Below are 15,092 nucleotides of genomic sequence, written 5' to 3'. Positions count from 1 at the left end.
TGTCTAGTTTGTATGTAAAATCATTCATCAGTTGTGTGAGCTTCTTGAGTACCTTTAAGACTGATGTTGGTATGTTAATTTTATTTAAGCACTAGTTGCATCCATTAGGATTAGCTAATACAATTTTTAGAATGAGCTGGAATGAATAAATTGTTTTTGAGAACCAAGGTAACTTTAAAATAAATGCCATAAATTTAATGATTTTAGTATTAGTCTTAATTTTGTGCTTGGTGGGGAAGGTTGTACGGTTAAAAGAAAAAATCCTTGGACTAAAATAGGAATAACTTGGTTTCAGATTAAACGTACTTTATTATGTAATTAGTGCTCATTTGAGTGGGGTTTAAGCCATTGCTTTGTCCTATGTTTAAGTGTAACCTATATTTTCTAGTACATATTCTACAAGAATTAAAAGCTACATGGTAATGATAGCTTTGTCCATGCACTCTTGTTACCCTGTGATAGCAGTCTTGGTTTTCATTAGCTTTCCCAAACTCCTTTCTTGATCCTGAGACATAAATTATATTCCTTATTTTAGAGAATATCGCCAACCTGTACGCTTTGAGGTGATATATATCATACACAGCTGTAAGACTGCTCTTTTAAAAAAAAAAAAAAGAAAACCAAACCCAAAACAAAATAAACAAACCCAGACCTTAACACTGTTTTTCTTTTCACTGGTGTTTTCTGGTTCTTCCTGTACACAAAAGTATTATTTTCAAACTTTGTTTTGCCCCCAGTGCTTTAACTTATATTGTAGCTAATCACGTGGTGAATGCCATTTAATGATTTACTGAAGCTGATTCAACTTTCACCTTCCTTGCTGCTTCTTGCAGAAGAGAAGGTCCAGGGACCCATGTGTTTTAAATCCCCTTAAATAAGCAGTAGTTATCTAAGGAACTGATGTAGGAACTCCTCTTCCAAAGAGAGAGAGGAGAGTAGACAAACTAAAAACCTACTTTCCATACAATATCTAATATACAAGGAAATGATAAACTATGAGAACTTTGAGGGTTTGTTTGTTACTTTTTTTTTTTTTTTTTTTTTTTTGCTCCAAGCAAAATAAACGAAAAGTCAATAGCTGCTGCTAGAATATGGGTGTTACTGGGTAACCTGCTGTTTCCATTAGTAGAGCAAGAATATTGGTTTCCAAGAAGTTAATTCTTGTTGCCGAGGTTAAGGTCCCTTATGTCTATGATTCGCTGTATGTTAGTTATGTACAAAGACTATGTTTTATCTGGCAGAAATGCACTGAGATAATATTTTATAGAGCAGACTTTGTTGCAGAATTACTTAATTATTTGCTGTTCAGTGTGGGTGTATGCCTGGGAGTCTAGCACAAGTGTTAGCAAAAATGTTTTAAGCTTTAGCTTGAAGAAGAGAAGGGTGACTGTGCGTGCTCTTCTCTACCTCCACTGAACTTCAGCCTTCTGCTTAGGTGCTGCGTATGTGGTGAAGTTATTCTCTTTGACTAATTCTTGGTTTTGAATCTGTGGAATTTTAATCTTTTAGAAGCCCCAGATCCTAAACCAGTCAATTCTCTCCCAGTTTATTCCTCAGACTTTTCCCTTCCTGAAAACTCTTATATTTTTTCATGGATTTGCGCAAGCAGCTTCACAATGCCTCCCAATAACATTAAACAATGTAATTGAAGTGTCAGAAAATCGGGATTTTTTTTTTTGGCTAGTAGCACAACTATATGCTCATGTTATAAATGTGACATTATTTATATTAACAATATTCAGATAAATCTGTGAACAGACAAATCAGTTGCATTTTCTAAAAGGAATACAGTGTAGCTGTTTTTATATGTGACTGAGTATTTTGAAGAAAGCTGTTGCTAGTGTAATTTACTTGTGTTTAGGATCTTGGCAGTAAATTATGTCAGAGTCTTAATATTGTTAAGAAAATTTATAGAATATTCTCTAAGAGTGTCTGTTCTCTAATACAATCATAGAAGCAGTGCAGGACTATTTTTACCAAGTACAATACTGTGTTAAAAAATACTGTGGAGTAAGTTGCAGTTTGCTTTCAAAGCACTCATACTGTTTCCTCACATTGCTGCTAAATTCTTTTAAGTTTCATTGTAGTTTTAAAGCAATACCTTTAAAATCAGCACTGTATTGAAAGTGTCCTTCCTGTGGAAAGGAAAGTGGTAGCTTCTGTGTTAACTCAATTACTTTGTCAGGTCATGGACACAGTTTGGGTGACTGAAGGTTATCTTCACACTGTGGGACTTCAGTGTCGTTAGTATATCACTTTATTTCACCCTTGATTGATTGTTATAGCTTATACATTTGTATGTAACTTAAATTCCTTTCTAAACTTCACCAGTTTGCCAAGGGCCATAATGTGTGCTAGCGTCTTCAAAATAAACCCTAGAGAATCTAATCAGATCGTACGTCTTTGCTTTAGGCTGGATATCCCTTCTCATGTCGCTGTATTTTATTTGTACATTGAGAAAGCAGATCTCCCTGGTCTTAAGTTGTCTATAGAATCATTCTGTTAATTAAAGCGTATATACCATTACTTTATATGTATTACACACATATTTATGGGTTGGGTTTTTTTCTGCCTGTATTACTTTTAGAGGTCTATTGATTTTCTGTACCACAGTGAAGACGAGATACACATCCTAGTTTTCTAATACACATTTATGCTATTTTTGCATGTTTATCAAAAACATGAAAGGCAGTGTAGGAAAAAAGTAGAGGCTTTTAGATGAGGCTTTTATTGAAATATTAGAGCTAACTCTTCTGATTATTGTGCTTACTTTTCTGTAGTTTCCACTACTAAATTAAATATCTTCAGAGAATATGTTTGTATCAAAGAATATGACATTGAAATTCAAAACTATCTCTAATGCTTCACATCTAAATTAAACTCTTGTGATTTTTATTTTTTTTCCTTTTGTCAGAGGAGACTCAAAACCCCTCTTACGCATTTTGTAAATAATCTCTAGCCAAAGACTAATCATAATGATTAGAAACACAACTCCTGCTGCGTACTGTAAAACTTCTGATTTCCATTTTTAACTTCCACCATAAAACAAAAAAAAATTGACTGCTTGTTTTCTAGGCTATTTCTAGATTTGTTGTTATTCTCCCTCCTGTTATCCTGTAGTGTCAGCGTACATTATACATGGTACAGTAAGAAGGTAGGTGGTAGACTCTCCTAGCTGGTCGTCTGAGTGTAGCTCCGAATTTCATAGTAAGTGGTGGGGATTACAGGTTTAACATGATGTAAGATGAAGTCTTACTGAGTCTGTCATCATAGCATTCTCCGATGAAAATCAAACTGAGCTGTAAGCAGTGTCCTAGAATGCTGTAGTAGTCTTCAAAGTCTATGTTCTAATGGAAATTCTTTTTTTTCTTTTTTTTTTTTTTTTTTTTTTTTTTTTCTTCTTAACCTGATGAAACTCTTGAAATCTGCAGCTTGGAACAAATAAGCACAATTCCATGTTTTTTGTTGTTGTTTGTGCATAAAGCAATTGTAATGCATGAGTATACCTGCTTTTTTCTCTCTGAATGGAATAATTCTGAGATGGAATATTGCAGTTGTGCATCCATGTGTGCATTTAAGTATTTCTTCAGGGTTTAGGAGACGGAGTGTTGGTTGTTTCTGTTTTCAAGTAAGGGTTCTTGTCTCCCCCCACCTCAATGATGCTTTTTGGTTTTTTTTTAAAAAAAAAAAAAAGGCTTTGAAACATCTTGGTCTACCATGAATATGTTTCTGATGTCCTCCATATCTCTGCTACTAGCTGATACCAGATACCAACAAATAACAGTACTGACTGAAATTTATAGAGCTAGGAGGTGTAAGTGCACTGTGTAACTGCAACCCCACTGTGAGGCTGGCAGGGGCTGGGTGAGGGAGTACTTTATTTATCCTTGGGTGTCACTTGTGAGCTTCTGTAACGTTCATAGAATCTGTGTACAATATTTGAAGAATTTTGCTGCCTGAGAAGGTGGTAATAATCGTAACTCACGAGTCCTGATCTGGTGCCTCTTCCCTCCCTGACTAGGTGATACGTGTGAGCTACTGGGATAAAAGCTTAAGTACAGAACATGCTGCAAAATATTCTGTGGTTTCTAAAGAAGAAGAAAGAGAAGAGTTAACACAGGAGGAAAATATCTTGTGGTGTTTAATTGTGGTGCAGCAACTGAAGAGCTCTCCTATTAGTGAAATTTATGGTCAGATATGGTGGGGAGGAGCAATTCTCGAGAGACTTTTGTGCTTTTTTTTCCGATTTAAATTGCTAAGAGTCACATTTCTTTCTGACACATTTATGTCTGCTAGCATGTCTATTTAGTGCATTTGTGTTTATGCTATTTGCATGCCATCTTCTCTTCCGTTTGCTTCCTTTTGAAAGACCTTATCTCAACTACTCGGCCTTCTGATGTATTTATTCTTTGATTGTTCTAGAAAGTAATCTTATTTATTTTGGGCTGTTTTGAATTGTGTTTTAATTACACCTTTTGCATGTAAACTTTTTAGGTTAGATTTTGTTAAATGAAAGTGACACTTTATAATGTGTTGGCTTTTTCAAATTACAAGTATCATCAAAAAATAATTAACATTTTAATGTATATATTATTTCTATATTCATATTGATATTACATGTATTATTTTATATATTCTAATTCATTTATATGTTATTTCTATAGAACTATCTATTTGTATGCTGGGAAAAAAAAAAGATTTTTTAGGTTGGTATTCTGTAGCCAATACCCCCACTCAAAGTAATTTGTTTCCACTGAGTGTGAAAAAAGTGTGAGGAGTTTGCAAGAGCACACTACTGAATAGCGTTCTACTTCTTAGATTGTTAAAATAAGCTTCCGTTTTCTAGATTGTTCCTCTGTTTTCATAGATTGTTAAGATTATTCCCTTTACTTCTGCTAAGTGCCAATTTTAAAGCAGTATTTAGCAGACTGCTAACGTGGACAAGAAGGATCAACTCAGTGGAAAAGAGATTGACAATGTGCCATGACTTGCTAAAAAGTAGAGCACAACAGTGCTGCTTATTTTTAAACACAGAAGCACTTATCATGTAGGAAGACTCTTCTATTTGTGTTCTGTGCGACCACTTAGTGCTATGCAGCTTTAACGCTAGCACAATTTGGGTGCGCAGCTTGGGAATCCTGTGCAGTGGTATCTTCTGAAGCTGTGGGGCTGGCTATGGGTTTGCTGGTTTCTGAGCTTTAACAATATTTTACTGCATTAGTCACGCTAGTGTGTTTATCTGCTGCTGGAGTAGGAAATAGGTACAGTTGTGCTGCACTGACATGAAAACTGGTCGCTGGTTTTGCTGTGTTAGGTTTCTAATCAGTAGTAGTAACGCTGGCTAGTAGAATGAAGTGCGTTTGGATATAGGGAATGACAGCTGCTCAGCCATTCGTCGCTAGCTCAAGGTATGTTGTTGTCATTGTAAAGGTAAGAATATTGCCGGTAGGAAGTTGCGGATGCCCTGCTGTGCCCAGGGAAGTTGTAGATGCCCCATCATTGGCAGTGTTCAAGGTCAGGTTGAACGGGCCTTTGAGCAACCTGATCCAATGAAAGGCGTCCCTGCCCATGGCAGGGAGGTTGAACTAGATGGTCTCTAAGGTCCTTTCCGACCCAAATCTTACTGTGATTCTGTGGTGTTTGACACCAAGATTAGTTTCTACCCAGCAGAAGCTGGTTTAGAGCCTGTGCTTGTGGGGAAAATTTTGTATCTGTCACTGGATGTTTTCAAGTGTTGTCACTAGTTGTGGGCTTTTCAGCATCTCCTACACAACATAAGCTACAGAATGAATCTGGTCTGTGTCATCATGGTATCTGGAAACAAATCTCATAGTTTTATTTTTAATTTATGTCAAAATGTACCTAATGCACAAAATGAAGTAAACTCAGAAATATTGATGTAACTCAACTGAGAACTTAAAGGAAGGAACTTCCCAAAATATTGTTAAATATTCCCGAACGTGTCAGAGTGTGCACAAGATAAAATAGCCACTCCACCCTCATTAGGAAGAATGTGATGCTAACTTAATTTTATCTAATAGTAATCATACATAGATAGCAATTAGTACCTGCATTCATGCTCTTTCAGAAAAGGCTTCTGTGTAGGAGTGTAGTTGCAAAGAGGGATCCAAAGATCAACTGTCAAAACAAATGACAATTTAGCAATACTGAACTTTTTAGAGAGAGGTTTTATAAGCGATATCTACTGTATTGCCATTTCAGTAATACTTGACAAATAATTTAGTAACTATTATTTTTGCGACTCTTTTTACAGATTACACAAATGAGCTTGCTTATCAAATGTGACCTTTACAGCACTGAAGGACTGATGATTTTTCTCATGTATGCCAGTTTGGAAAGAGGCTGTTGAGTTGCATGAGGCCATGTAGCTAACAGCAGGAGATGTAAGGGAAGGTCAGCTGATGGGATCTCTGTTAAGCTTTGGCATTACCTGAAAAAAATATTTTCTGGAAAAATGTATTTCCTAAATTTGATTACTGATGCTCTTTTCATTAGTTTATGGTTAAATTTCCAGTTTTCAGGGAAATAATTTCTTTTTTTTTTTAAGAATATTATCTCTTAATTGGTCTTACTTTGGGAGTAGCAGGTCTATGATGGTGTACTAAACAATGTTAGTGGCAATTATTACAGTAATAAGTGCTTTCTGATGTGTGGTTTTTTGTTTACTTTCATTTGGACCCTTTGGGTTTTTAAGTAATTCAGGACAAGTTCAAACTGTGCCTGTCTGTATCCTTTACACAAAGGGATGAAATGTCTCTAGAAAATTCTTAACCACTCCCCTATTTTTGTCATGTAGATGTATGCTGAGACCAACAATTGGAAACAAACTGGTGACTGGCAGGGCCGTTATGAACTGAGCAGAGAGGGAAGGACAGGAAGGGAGGTTTGACTCACTTCTCTGTTTACAGAATTAAGTGAGTTTGGTAATCTGCTTGTTCCTGAGTGGGTGAGCTACAGGAGACCAGCAGTTGATTCTTATCTTCTCGTTCAGTTATATTTCACTGGGGAAATTATGGGGTTTTGTCTTGTTGCAATTTCAGTGGTGTGTAATAACTTATTAACCTGTCTAGCCTGTGTTCATTATCCATCTGCTAAAGTTTGAATTTTATTTTGAGGAAAAGTGATACTGGTGCTGAACAGCTGTAACTTTGTAAGGTGCCATTGCTCTACTTCTTCACATGGATATTGTAACTGGGACTTGAGCAGACAGCAAGCATATTTTCTAGTATAGAAAATAGTAACTGTCAGTCACTTCTGTGCCAGGGTTAGATTAGTGTGTACATTGAGAAGTGAAAGACCTAACTACTTTTAGTCCCTTGAAGCCAATATACCATCTGTGTATTTTCTGTGAAATAATTAATCTTGTATCTTACAATACATGTATGTTACTACCAAGTATTAATTATACACATCTGTGTATATAACCTCAAATATTTTACACTTTACATGGATTGCTTTTTTGATATATGAAAGTAATTTCTTAAAATGCATAAAGGTGTTTTGTCATGAGTGCATAGATTGTGCATGCTCTAACACCCTTCAAGCTTCTGTCATGGGTTTGTTTTGGACAAAATATTGTAATTATTTAAAACATTTCTGGTTTGGTATATTATTTTTGTGTGTGGGTTTTGGTAGTGGTAGGATATGGAATTATTTAGGGCAAACCTCCTAAAAATAGAGTGAAATTCTAAACCTCCTCTGATATGAGGATGAACAATGTGTTCCAGTTGGAAAATGCATCTTCTCTGGATAATAATCTACTTAAAGGGTTAATAATGTATGCTGACATATTGACGTGATTGTCAGTGTCTTGAGCCACTCTTATTTTTTTGTTATTGTAAGGCTGAAACAGAAATCAGTGGATTTTTTTCTTTTTCCTTTCCTCCTGAAATCATAAAGATTAGCTAAGTATACAAAACATTTGATCTTTTTGTAGATCTAGTGGACTGAAGAGGCTGTAGCAAATGTGTGGCTCTAGGATGATGCTGATTTCTAGAAGAGCTAAGTGTAATATATATAGAAAACACCATTGTGATCAGTTTCTTTAATAGTGGTTTTACATCAGTCAAGAAAGGAAGATCTTTGTGTTGCTTAAACCATACTTTTTATGTTTATTAGGAATAAGTACATCAAATATTCTTAAATGTGATCATCATGTATAGACTTTTACATACACACACGCTTACAAATGTATACATACGAATATCTACACACAAATATATACGTATCTATACAGAATAAAAAGACACAAGATTCTAAAGAAACTATTAGTGGTCTATCTAAATAGATCAGTGTTGACAGGCTGGAGGGGTGGGCCCATGCAAACCTCATGAAGCTCGACAAGACAAGTGCAAGGTCGTGCACATGAGTCAGGACAATCCCAGGCACAAATACAGGTTGGGCAGAGGGTGGATTGAGAGAAGTTGGATGTGTTTGATGAGAAGCTCAGCATGAGCAGGCAATGCGCACTTGCAGTCCAAAAAGCCAACCGCATCCTGGGCTGCATGAAAAGGAGCGTGGCCAGCAGGTCGAGGGAGGTGATTGTCTTGTTGCACTCTGCTCCCTCCACTCTGCTCCCATGAGACCCCACCTGGGGTGCAGCATACTTCCTTTGCAGTAGAGTGCAGCTAAAAATTACTAGCAGAAGACATTCAAAAGGAATATAATATATTGAGAAAGAAACTACCTACAGTTATATAAAACAGACAACCAAAAAAAAATCCCCACCCCAAACCACTGAAAAACCCCCTAGATACCAGTTTTTGTATACTTGGAGTCCTTCGTAGGATTGCGTTCCCACTGCAGGTAGGCATTTTGCACTCTGGCCTTCTGTATGGTTGTGAGTGTGCATGGATTTGTTTTATTTAGAGAGTTTTGGACTAAGAAAAACTAGTTCACATAAAGATTGTATCTGCAAATATAAAAAACCAAAATTGACCTGTGATGTCATTCTAACTTAGATCACTGGCTCCTTCAGGCAGTGGATGTCATCTCTGTACATTGCTTTGCTTAGTGATTGCTCTCTGAAAATAATGAATGTTCCCTTCCCTCCTGCTCCCATATTAGTGATTAAATTTCACTTTATATCAAATCCAATTTGGAAGATTTTTCTAGTCTATTTGTCCTAGTCTTGGTAACTTTAGGAACAAGTACCATCTTTCTGGGAGTTTTGTATTTTCTCCTCCTGAATGTCCAGTTTGCTTTAGTATTATAATGTCATACCAAGTTTTATCTCTGAATCTCATCAGTGTTAAATGTTGTCTTTTTTTTTCCAAAATACTAGTTTCAAATTCTTATACTATCCCGCGTTCAAACTCTCAGTAGATGAGTGAATCATTATTTTTTTCTGATCAATGAAGATGGAGAGAACTTGAGTAGAAATGTATGGTAACAACTGTCCGGCATAGCATGCAGGCAGAAGCAAAAGCTTTTGACAGTGTTTGCAAAGGGATCCAACGAGAATCACCTGCTGTGCAAATGTCTTCAAAAGGAACACAGAGTTGTTGAAATTTTATTAAATTTTAAAATTTTAACTCTTTCTGGCAAGATGGAAGTCAAGTAAAATCCATTGTTTTACTGAGGAGCAAAAGAAATAATGATATTTGCAGTTCTAAATGTTTGAATCCGTGTTCTGCTGCAAATGAAAAACTACTGATAAAGAGTATTAGAAAGCATTTATATAAATTTTGTGGTTCCAAACTTTCTCATTTTAGCTACCATGGAAATGATTGTGTAATTTGAAAATATGGTGATTTTCAGTTAAATAACAGAAACACTACATTTGCTTTTGTTACAGATTTTCATGTATTGTTCAACTATAATATTTTGCTTGGTTAAAATTGGGCCCCTCCAAAATAGATTGATTGTATACTAATTCTTCTGGATTTTGAAACTATTGCAGAAAATTTGAAATTCAGGATGATGGAATCCTGAAAATGCGTATTTGAGTATTATTACTATAAATATTTCCTTTCAGTCACATTATGTTGCACAAATTAGATCTCAGTCCTTTTCTTTTGATTTGCTATTTTTCATCTTTTTATTTATAAAATTCTGTTGTGGAGTTTGGGGCAAGAGGTCAGTGTGATAATCTGTGGATAAGTGGAAGATTACTACTGTGGGAAAACTATAGAAGTTAACAAGCTGTTTATTTGTAGTAGATACTGTAGGGCATAGTAGAAGCATGTACTTCACTATTTCTTGGAGTATTTTTCAAAATATGTCACATTTTGAATAAATGTTTTGTCCCTTACGAAGCTGAAACAGTGTTTTTCTTTTAGCACTGTCACTGCCGCTCTGCTCTGCCTTCAGAGTGTTCTCAGCTCAGCTCTTTAATTCATCTTGAAGGGGCTGAATGACATCAGACTTTCCTGCAGGCTGAATCTGTTGTATCTGCAGTTTTTTCCAGCCTGTGAAACTACTTATTTTGTGGGTTTCTTTTTAAATGTTACAGTGTGTTCTGTTGATCAATGAGGTAAATATTTGAAGTTTGTTTACTTGTTGTCGTTGCAGGCATTGGATCAAGACAGAACTGCACTACAGAAGGTGAAAAAATCTGTGAAAGCAATATATAATTCGGGGCAAGGTAAGACATTGTTTTCAGTTTTACATGAGAACCTCAGCATTTGATTTCGAGTTTGAGAAATGTCTTGCAGTTTATTCTTTTGAAGTGTGTACCATCAGAGATACTGATCTATTTAGGAGTGTTTGGATTTTAAAATTGTCTTTCTTTGCTCCTGATTATACATCAGATTAACGTGCTCTTCAGTTCTTTCACCCTCATATTAATTCTCAAAGGCCTCTAGGAGAATTCCCATGAGTAAATTTTCCTGCTGTCATAGCATTTCAACAGTTACCTTCAACTGAAACAGTGACAGGACAACATCCTAGACTGAATTTGTGGAGTGCACTTTTAAATGAAATAAGAATGAGAACTTGTTAAAAGTTTAATAAATAAATAAATGAATAATAAGAAATATCTACAGGTAGATGTGTTTGTTCCTTCAGCACTTACTCTTCCCTCAACATGTACGATAAAAGTGATATATTTCCCTTGTTGGGGAAACCAGTGGAGATTTATAATTATTTTGGTTGTTTGAAGACACTGTTGATGTTTTATTGGAGCTATAGTAATAACTTTGAGAGGATAGGTGGCTGGAATATGAATTGATAATCAGTTTGAGTTTAGTAATAAATGACGCTCAAGCACAGATCAATATACAATGTAGGTTTTGAAAATGTTATTAAGTATACCTGGCTTCTACTTCTGTTTCTCTTCAGCTTTAAAAACTGTGCCAAAGGCAGGTAGGGTAGGAGAGCTGTACACCTTCCAGTAACCATCTGTCTGTAAATAATGGATTTTAGAAAATCCCAGTTCCTATTCCCTAGCAATAGTAATTAGTTTAGCAAATATTTTCTTTATGCAGAGCCACTTCTGAGTGGTCTTAGTTTCTGTGTTGTTTTGTCTGTGCTGTCCCACTACTTGAGTGCGTGGAAATGTATGGGGTTTTTAACGTACTGTAGATTCTTAACTTTTCTGCTGATCACTAATGTTGCTCTGCTAGGAATGTGTGTTTTAATTAGCTTTTCTGTAACTTCAGTTGATGATGCATGTCTTTCCAGTACGCTATGAAGCCTGATGCAAAGTGAAAGTAGTATTTGGTACATGTGTATTTAGTTTTGTGCTTTTAAAAGTATTCAGATGCTACAAGCAGCTTTTCCATTTGAAAGTACCTACTCAATGAATTTAAAAACTGATTAAAACTGTAGAACACATGAAAAGTATTCTGCCTGTTTTGAAACATGTAAGTGATAGTAGAGATATTAGCTAACATTTGATTTGAGGTTTGTGATAAAAGTAATATTGTTTTCTGAACCTGTAAGTAAGCCATACTATATCATGAACTAGTCTCATTGAGTAAAAGCAATAGAAAATTGATTAATGGTTTTAAGTGACTGTCTCTGCACTTAAGAAGGACCAGAGGTAGTTAGGTAGCTGTTTTTTCTCTTTTATTTTATTTTTTTTCTTTTTTTTAACAAATATTACTTCAAAGGTACAAGTCAGTCTTTTGGATAAAGCAAGCGCTGTACATAATACTCTAGCTCCCTCTTCAGAATGCTGTTGTTATAGACTACACTATAATTTGAAAAGGTGTGCACAGGAGGCAATTCTGCAGTGGCTGATAAACATAAACTAGGGTTAGTAAAAGCAAGACTGAAAGGTGAGACTGTATTTGAACTACTATAGCAAAGAAAATGTTTTTTAAAGCTCCTCTGCTTCATAATCTCCTTTGAGACTCTAACTAGACTGCTGAGAAATGTTTATTCAGGGGCAATAGAAATTCTTCTCTCTTCAGTTCAGTAATCTAATTCATACTCTACTAAAAGTCACGGCTAGGATTTTTGGGGTTGTATTGGGGTTTTTTGGGGTTTTTTTTTCTGAAGTAACATTTAGACAGTGACATTCACACAATGCGATGTCTCATATAAAATTCTTCAGAAAGCCTTAGCCCTTTGGTACGTTGGTTTGTTCCTCTTTGCTGCATTCTGAACTGCAAGAGACTCTCTTCTGTTACCAAGAAAGCTTGAATGTCACTCAAATACTTTTTTGCTTTTTGTGCACATCTCTCACCCATTTTTCATATTTAGATTTAGGTCTGCTGCTGTGGAAATGAAAACATACCAGCACAGAAATGTGGAAATCCCTTAGAAAGGTCCCTTTTTTTCTGTATGAAAATACTGTTTATGAAATCCAGTGAGGCATACAAATTGATACCTCTTTCTCACCACTTCCTCCTTGTCTGGCTTGCTGTTTATTTCTGCTATGACATTGCATCTGTAACTGGGAACCCATCTTATGTGAATGGTGCTTGAACTTAATGGAGAATCTGTTCTGAGTAGCTATCCCATAACATTTGGATTGAATTGTAATAGCAATGGATTGCACAATTAGTTTTATTGTAGATTTTTCAATAACTCTTTTTCATTAGTTCCCTGCTATAACTCCCAAATATGGTCAAAAGAATTTACACAATGGAGAAACAAAAACATAAAATCCATGCAAGCCCAAAGGTATTGAGTCAGACCAGCAGTGCACGTGGTCTCCCACAATGATCAATAGCAGATGCTTGAGGAAGCAGAAAAATGGTGCAAAGATGGAGTGATTTTTTTTTTTTTTTTTTTTTTTTTTTTTTAATTTTAACGCTTTCTCAGCTCACAATGGCATGAGAGCCAGGACTTACCTGAGTCAGGACTGGTATCAGATGCTTGATACTTCTTGATGGACTTTTACAATTCATTTTGTCTAAGGAATTTAAATAATGTAAATCTTTATCATTCATAGTCTTGCGTCAATCTAGTTAAATGTACCCTGGCTCCCTTCTGAACTTGTCCCATGCATACTCTTCAGGCCTCAGCTCCCCTGAGGAGCAGACTGGCCCTGTCCACGTCTCAAATCATTGGCCTTAAGCCCACCAGAATGACTCATTTGATGTGAAGTTGAGGGACTTTGGCGTGTTCTGGGGTACAAGAGTTTGTAGGAGGCTTTGAAGTCCCAAAGCTTGCTATAATAGTGCTCAAGGACTTTTTGATGGATGAATACAAACTTGATTTGATGTTGCCCATTCTACCTGTTGAAATAGGTTTTTGGATTGAATTGTTTCTTCAGTCACCCACGCACAACATCCCTCTTCTGAACTCAGCAGCCCTAAGGGGTTTTGCAGGGTGGGAGTTTTGTTTGGTGGTTTTGTTTTTTTTTTACAGAAAGAGTCGCATACATTTAGTCATGCGTACTTTTTTTTCTCCAAAATGGCAGTGTAGACTCTTTTTTAGAACAGGGAAGAGGAATAAATTTTGGGCAAGAGGGACAGGAACTGCACACAATATTAAAGGTTTAAGCATGCTATGGCAATGTTTTTGCATTGTTCTGTTGGCGCTCTCTTTCTTTCCTCATAATTTCTGATGTTTGCCTTTGTTTTGTTTGGTACTGAATGTCGAGGTGATGTAACTCCAGAACATTTCTTTATAATGTCTACTACACAGTAATTTCTTCACGTTAGTAGTGTTTTCCCTCGTGTGTTAATCCTACCTGACGCACACTTTCGCGCGTTTGCCATTCAACCTTGGATTCCTCATCTAAGTTGGGAGCTATGCAGATGTGAGCCTGTTGCCGTAGACTCTGTGCACAATTAATGGATGTGTGTAGAGACTTCTAGGATGAGATACACCTGACTTCCTGTGCAATAGATTAGGACGAGCTGAAATATAATTTTTCCTATGCTGAATGTAAGGGGCAGAGTGGACCCCAAGCTCCAGTATGGATACCTTTGTTGTAGAAGTCTGTTTGGACTGATTAATCTCACCTTTGGTGTCAGCTTTTGTTTCTGTTGCCCTGAATAATTTATAGTATTGCATGGAAAAAAAGAACAAGTTTATCACTATGAATCTTACTTCCTGACTCAATGTGGCCTTATTACTCTTCCATGCAGTACTTCACTGATGACCTCCCTCTGCTGAGAAAATTAACTCCTTATTCCTTCTCTTTTCCCACCTCATCTTTTTGACCTGTTTTTCCTCTGTGTGAGGCTTATCCCCCTTCGTTTACTTAGTACCTTTTAGTGTTTTGGTGAGGGACAGACCTTTAAAGAAATCCAGATAGATAATTTAATGTGAGTTTCTTCTCCCCACAAGCTTATGGATCCCCTGGGAAGGGGAGTTCTGTGAAGTAAAAATTTCTTTTTAGAAAACCTGTGTTTCTTGTTCAGCATTTTGTATTTATCCACCTGTCTCCTAGTTCTGTTCTGCACTGTAGTTTCTACAAATTTACCTGAGGAATATATCAGCATTACTGCTCTCCTGGTGAGTACTTGAAGACACAGTTCTCTCTGGAGCTCTTATTAAAAATAGCTATTACATTCACTTCTTATTAGCTTCTTATTGAGGCTCTTAAAAATAAGAGGCTTTGCTTTACAGCTATATAGTTTGTCTATTTTATTCTTCTGTACATGGGTCTAAGTGACTTGCCATTGCTCATTTTGTCAGCTTTTATGAATTCTACTGTTAGCACTTAGATT

The 15,092-nt window shown here is 36.2% G+C and overlaps 1 protein-coding gene across 3 annotated transcripts in view; it reads left to right on the top strand.

The window, feature by feature from the left end:
- The window catches only part of ASAP1 (ArfGAP with SH3 domain, ankyrin repeat and PH domain 1), a 151,884-nt gene that overhangs the window by 64,914 nt on the left and 71,878 nt on the right, over window positions 1–15,092 (top strand). For all 3 annotated transcript variants that reach the window (XM_086741275.1, XM_086741274.1, XM_086741276.1), the window contains one exon: window positions 10,534–10,606. In XM_086741275.1, the coding sequence (XP_086597401.1) occupies window positions 10,534–10,606 (73 nt within the window). The remainder of the gene's footprint in view (window positions 1–10,533; window positions 10,607–15,092) is intronic.

This window comes from Chlamydotis macqueenii, chromosome 2 (assembly GCF_036417535.1).
Source record: "Chlamydotis macqueenii isolate bChlMac1 chromosome 2, bChlMac1.mat, whole genome shotgun sequence".
NCBI lineage: Eukaryota > Metazoa > Chordata > Aves > Otidiformes > Otididae > Chlamydotis > Chlamydotis macqueenii.
This window is presented reverse-complemented; position numbering and strand designations above follow the sequence as displayed.